Here is a 6,850-nt window from a genome sequence, read left to right on the forward strand (position 1 = left end):
TACCGTGTAATCTACCTGTTTCTGCATCACCAATATTATATCCTCCTCCGGAGGTCTTGAGAACTGTACCCCTTGTGTCGTTGCATTTATCCCAGCCGTTGTGTCCTTTCCTTCATTGATTTAGCATAGCGCGATTCGGCCAACGTTCGAGTGTAATCGGGTAAACTGTGCGAACACGGCGGCCATTCCGCTCGGTCAAGCAACATCTAAGTCGTGTCCGTAACAATATATATAGTTCTGCTAATGCTTCAGTCACATTTGGCTCGGCGGCCGTAGGCTCTAAAAAAATCTACGGCCACTAGCAATTATAGGGCGGCCGCAGTATTTCCACAGTCACACAATGTAGCAGTCACATATGTTTTTATTTTTCGGGTAGCCGCACGGGGTATTTAGAAATTGTGGAGACCGAAAACGTGGGGGTGCCGTACGGTCTTTGATTTGATGTCGCACGGTGACCTTAGGGCGTCCCTGCGGCGGCCATAGAATTTTCAAGGCAGACGCAAGGTAGCCTCAAGGTAGCCTCAAGGTGCCTGCAAGGCGACCGCAGGGGGGCGCTAAGGCGAACGTGCGGCCAGACGGACGGTAACGAGTGGGTATATATATACCAGTTCTTTTTCATATGTATAACAGCACTTACAGTTGTCATGGCTATGGCTTGTCGAATTGCTACGGCCGTCCTAGAAATGAAAAAAGTTATAACTCCGCGCTATAATTCCACGGCGACCCCTACGGCCTGTAAAAGATAGCCATACGCCCTAGGGCCACCCTGAGGCCACCTCAGAAACTCTGCGGCCGCCGCACGTTTCTGTCAATTTAGGGGGGGGGGGGGTTCGGCCGCCGTATCCCAGCCGCAGAGCAAGTGTGACTGAGGAGTAAGCTGCAGGTTTTTTGAATTTATTGTTATATTCACATCCATGTTACATAAATGTGGCATTACATTCTGCTGAAAAAAAAAGTTTTTTAATTCTTTCATTAAAGGTCCCACCTTCCACTCTGAGATGTCCTCCTTCGGAAAAGGCCACGGCCTCCCCATCGGTGTCCAATCGGCAGCTGTAATTCCCCGCATCCGCATGCTGGACCCGACTGAAACTGCAACAACAGTATCATCAAAATGAAGGCAATTCAATACATCAGATCAATTGCCTGCAGTGGAAAAAGCAAAGTTGGACGTTGTCCAAAGTGCCATGGGCACAGATTTGTGAAAGCAAGAGACTTATTACACAAAAACAAATCCTGCATGTCGACTCACGTAAATTACAATACATCGTTGTCATTGGCCAGGTATCCATGATTGATGACTCGATGACTCAGGAAATGAAGATACATGACGCAGTTGTGAGAAAAACAAGATGAAAGAGCTGCTCTTCATTTCGACCTTAACCTCAGAACAATATATTATAGCAAGTAATTCATAGAGAAGCTTTGTGCACAATTTGTATACATTTGTGCACGTGGAAGGATGAAAGTGACTGGTTGAGAAGAGCGATGGAAATGAATGTAGAGGGAAGTAGAGGACGGGGAAGACCGAGAAAGACTTGGCTAAAGATGGTGGAGGAAGAAATGCGGCTAAGGGGGTTAACAAGGGGAGATGGAGAAGATTGTCATGGGGACCGCAAGGCTAACCCCCGCTCTAGCAGGGAAAATGGCCTTAACATGCATGTTGTTGTTGTTGTTGTTGTTGTTGTGCATGTGGAACAATTTAGAGTCTGCTTCGGAGAATGAATGAGCAGGGCAAATGACCTCAAGGTGCTGCTGAAGGTGTAGCTGGAACCATCCCCTTTACGCAGGAAAGCGTCTCTCGGCACGATGCGATCAGTTTCATGGTCAGTAGCGAGCAAGGTTCCGTCCCGGAGCCAGCGCACGCGCCAGTGGATACCTGGTACCTGGGCTTCGCAGCTGAGAGAGTGTTTGCTGCCGACGGACACCGTGTCGTTCCGCGGCCCCTTGGCGAACACCACATCTGCGGAGAAGGGCGTGGCGAGGGTCACCTGCTGAACTTTCGATGACGAAATTAGGACAATGAAAGATAAGGGATGCAGAGGAGGAAAGGGACGGAGATGAGGAAGCAAGAGAGAAGGTTGGAGGGATGAATCATTGCACCTCTTCACTAAATAAATAGCCTCATTCTGTACAGAAAAATAAAGAGTAATTGTTGTGGCTAACGTGAGATATCAAGCCATTCCGTCATTGTTTGTGGAAGCAGGTGACCACTTGACGCAGGTGAAACATATTCAATAGGAGCAGGTGGGGGTTTGCATATAGTTTCTCGTCGTTTGGCTCGAATAGATTTTGTAATCTCATGTAAAGGTGCAAATAAATCTGTGTCGAAATGCATTTGCGCAGGTAAACATCACAGTGACGTCATCACCACCATGCAGAAGGTCCAACAAGAGTCGCCGTGGATTCATGGAGGACTTCTGATCTGATTGGTTCCATGACCTTGTATGACGTCATGTTATTGTTTCCATGGGTAACTAGACCTGGCGGTGCTCAGGTATGTTACCCGGAAAGGTCAGGGAAGGAATTTAGCCAAAACACCGACACAATGGTCTGCTCTTTTCGAAAGGCACAGTGGGATCTTTAACGTCAACCCAACGCATTCGGACAGTTTATAGTCAGGTATTAATTGACCGCTCAAATGTCAATGTGCCACCTCTCACCTATCTTACCAGGTATTTAAATTGGAGGAATTAAAATAACATTAGCAGGGGGTTCCAAAGAAGACCAATCGTAATGGTGCATTCAAGCGATGCACCATTGGTTCCCCAAAGCAGGTTATCCCCACTCCCCTCTCTGTCACTCACCTCCAATGGCAGACAGCGCTCCAGCCAAGGTACCCAGGTACAGAGCGCTCACACAGAGCCACGTACCCCTGCTCATGGCGCCCATCTCCAGCCTCACGCTTCCCGGCGTGAGGATGCTTCGAGGAAAGACCGCCAGCTCGTGGCTGGAGATCGTGGGAGGAAAGGGCGTGGTTACAGTTTTAGCTCCTCCCCTCTACGACAAGTGTGTACTTTTGCTCCTCCCCTCTACTGGAGTATTAATTTAGCTCCTCCCCTCTACCACAGCATGTACTTTAGCTCCTCCCCTCAACTACAGTATGTACGTTAACTCCTCCCCTCTACAACAATCCGTACTCTCGTGTTTCAGACGCTGCTCGGCTGCTTCATCGCAGGCCAGGAGGCGTCGCTGCTGCCAACGTGCCCACCCGACCTACCTGCTACCTCAGGATGAGTCACGGACATGGTACGTGCTAATAATGCGAGTTTCTCCCTCCTCCCTCCCCACACCCACGCAGTTCTATTTGTAATTTGAAAGACGTGGCCGTGCAGAGAATACATACAGAGATGTTTACCATGTATAGGTATCTTATTGCAATAGAGCAAGCGTATATGGTTCGCTACGTGTGTTTATATGCGATGAAAACGTCTTCTTCTTCTTCAAATAAAATTACCACCCTCTCAATTTTTTTTTTTTTTTTTTTTTTTTTTTTTTTTTTTTTTTGTATACAATATCGAGGCTCGTGAAAGAGCGAACATTAATCACACAGAAAGACAAACCGACACATAAAACATATAACATAGGGAGCGGTAGACAAGATGGGGAGAGAGGGGGAAGGACACAAACACAACATTTGAGAGCAGGGACCGAGAGACATGGAGACATCGAGAGATCTGAGAGAGGGCGAGGGCTTTGGGGGGGGGGGGCGTGGGAAGGGGGCAGTGGGAGAGGTATAAAACATATGGACACTGCCAGGACTTCCAGGAAAGAAGTTGGAATTTCAAACAAGGTGGATCTGGGGTGAATTAGCGGGGGTAGAAAAGTTCAAGGTTTTGGATGGGGGAAGATAAGAGATGGTGGTGAACAGCTGTTTTAAAGACCTGGAGGGAGGAGTGGGATTGAAGGGAGTGAGGGAGTTTGTTCCAGAGGCGGGAGAAAAGAGGAATGAAAGAGTGAAGGTGAGCGGAGAGCCGAGATTTCGGCAGTTTAACCATCAGAGGGTTGCTGGCAGATCTTGTGCGACCTGTAGGAATATTTGGGGGACAGAGCACAGAGAGAGCTGGGGGTGCAAGGCCGGAGTGGAGTCGGTAGAAGACAGAAAGACCACCTACCTGCCTGCGGTGAGTGAGTGAAAGGCCCTCAGAGATAGCTTCATCGCGGGAGATTCCAATAATTCTGAAAGCTTTGGTTTCAACAGCGTGAAGCCGAGCTAGGTGTGAGGCAGGAGCACCGGCCCATAGGGGAGAACAGTATTCCATTGAGCTGCGGATGAAAGCCTTGTATGTGGTGAGGAGCTCAGGTGTGCCGAGGAAGGACTTCGCACGACGGAGGATGCCCAGTCGGCGACTGGCTTTGGAGGCCAGCTTTGAAATGTGGTTTTCCCAAGAAAGATCATGGCAGATAGTGAGACCCAAAATCTTGAGCGACAGAACTTCTTGGAGAGGATTGTTGAGAAAGTAGATGGGAGGGTTGTCCAGTCGATCTTTTCGGAGAGACATAGTAAGAGTGTGAGATTTGTCAGGATTGAAAGACATGTTCCACTTGTTTGACCAGTCTGTGATTTTGTCCAGGTCTTCAGAGAGTGAGGAGGCAGCAGACTGCCGATCTGAGGGAAGAGGAATGGAGCGGCAGAGAGTGGAGTCATCAGCAAAGAGATAGAGAGGATTTTCGAGAGAGTCAGAGAGATCATTGATGAAGACCAGAAAAAGCACGGGGCCCAGAACACTGCCTTGGGGAACTCCAGCCTGAACAGGAAGAGGAGATGAGAGAAACCCATTCAGGGCCACACGTTGACGACGACTAGAGAGGAAGTCCGCCAGCCATGCGTGGAGATTTCCATGGATACCAAAGGAGGAGAGTTTGGTGAGCAGAGCGGGGTGCCAGACCGTGTCGAAGGCACGTGATATGTCGAGGGAGACAGCTCTAATTTCCTGTTTGGCATTGAGGACCTCCATCCATTGTTGAGACAGCAGAAGCAGCATGTCCAGAGTAGAGTGACCTGGTCTGAAACCAAATTGATGATCAGAGATCAAGCCATTGGAGAAGAGGAAAGATTTCATATCAGAAGCAATGATGGATTCCATGACTTTGCTGATAATTGGGAGAAGGCTGATTGGTCTGTAGTTGCTAGGATCTGTTTTTGCACCTTTTTTGTGCAAAGCGGTGATGTTGGCTGATTTCCAAGCAGATGGCAGTTGACCTTGAGCAAAAGAGAGGGTGAAGAGAACAGAGAGAGGGTGAGATAGAGCAGCAGAGCAGGATTTTAGGACCCGTGGGCTGATGCCGTCGGGTCCAGTTGCAGAATCAGAGTCGAGGGTTGACAGAAACTTTTCCACCTTGTCAGGAGGAAAGGACACGGAGTCCAGGAGCAGCAGGGTACGACTGGGTATGGTGGGTACAGAGAGGGATGGGTTTGGGACACAAGATTTAGAGGCAAACACAGAGTTGAGGCATTCAGCTTTTTCACGTGCGGAGTCAGCTGTGTAGCCGTTTGAGGTAAGGGAGGGGATGGAGGGGGAACAAACACCAGAAACGGATTTGACCAGACGCCACCAGGATTTGGAAGAGGGAGACAGATAAGAGAGTTCGGTCTTGAGAACGGAGAGATATTGTTTCCTGGCTCTCCTGAGGGTGGACACACACTTGTTTCGGGCTTTGTGAAAGGAAATGAGATTTCCTTCCGTTGGATTTGCTTTCCAGGAGACGAAGGCAAGTTGTTTCTGGGCAACAGCCTCACCACAAGATTCCGTGTACCATGGACGGGAGGAAGGGTATGACAACTGAAGACGAGATGGGATAAATCTGTGCATGAGAGAGAGCAATTTACTTTGGAAGAATTCCCAGGATGAGTTGATGTCAGAGGTGGTAGAGATGGGAGACCAGTCCAGATGATTGATGGCTGCTTGAAGACCGTGCCAGTTGGCCTGAGTGAAATGCCAGACTCGTCGACGCTGAGCAGGCTCCCTGAGGATGGTCAGAGAGATGTCCACTTTAACAAGGACATGATCAGATGATCCGATCGGAGCAGAAGAAGAGCAGCAGACATTTTCAGGGAAGTTAGTCATAACCAAGTCCAGAAGAGAAGATGTTCCGTTGACTGAGATCCGGGTCGGGAAATTGACAGATTGTGTCAGTCCCAGTGAGTCGCAGAAGTCCTTTGCTGAGGAGCCATGGCTGGTGAGAGAGGTACCCACACCCAGCCAACTGGCATGATGACAGTTGAAATCACCACATATGAGGAAGAGAGAGTTGGGATGAGTAGTTAGAAGTTGGTCCATATCATCAGACAGCGAGATGTAGATGGAGTCATCACTGTTTGGTGGACGGTACAACACACATATGAACAAGAGGTGGGAGCGAAGGGGAAGCCGTAGCCAGAGGTATTCCTGGGGGTGAGGTGGAGAGAGTGCAGTGCAGGGCGAGTGAGGAAGAGAGTTTTTGATAAAGATAGCAACCCCGCCTCCAGGACGAGGCTCAGGTCTATCATACCGGAGGAGGGAGTAGCCCGGGAGAGATACTATGGAATCAGAGACATCATAAAGGAGGAAAGTTTCTGTTAAGCAGATCACGTCTGGTTTGACAGAAGCAACCTGTATGGAGAGATCAGTTAAGTTTGAACGAAGGCCCCGGATGTTTGAGGTCCATACCGTTAATGAAGAGGAAGGGGGAGCATCAGATACAGAACAGGGGGGAGGAGGGGTAGGGTAAGATGTGGAAGAGGTGGAAGAGGTAGGGAGAGCTGTTGAAGGTGTGTCAGAGATTTCAGAATAGCTCGGAGAAAGGGAAGGATGGGGCGGACAAAAGGTTTGATGGTGATTGGGTGAGCCACAATGAGGTGTTATTTGAGGAG

The 6,850-nt window shown here is 49.1% G+C and overlaps 1 protein-coding gene across 4 annotated transcripts in view; it reads right to left on the reverse strand.

The window, feature by feature from the left end:
* Positions 1-2,967, reverse strand: part of LOC137426493 (tyrosine-protein kinase Mer) — a 122,859-nt gene extending 119,892 nt beyond the window's left edge. For 3 of the 4 annotated variants that reach the window (XM_068115079.2, XM_068115081.2, XM_078779349.1), the window contains exons 1-3: positions 2,805-2,967; positions 1,741-1,960; positions 986-1,089 (exon numbers count right to left, since the gene is read on the reverse strand). In XM_068115079.2, the coding sequence (XP_067971180.2) occupies positions 986-1,089; positions 1,741-1,960; positions 2,805-2,889 (409 nt within the window). In that variant the 5' untranslated portion in view covers positions 2,890-2,967. The remainder of the gene's footprint in view (positions 1-985; positions 1,090-1,740; positions 1,961-2,804) is intronic. The other variant, XM_068115080.2, reaches the window with a different exon arrangement.
* Between the last annotated feature and the right edge of the window lie 3,883 nt (positions 2,968-6,850).

This window comes from Myxine glutinosa, chromosome 5 (genome assembly GCF_964187855.1).
Source record: "Myxine glutinosa chromosome 5, kmMyxGlut1.1, whole genome shotgun sequence".
Taxonomy (NCBI): domain Eukaryota; kingdom Metazoa; phylum Chordata; class Myxini; order Myxiniformes; family Myxinidae; genus Myxine; species Myxine glutinosa.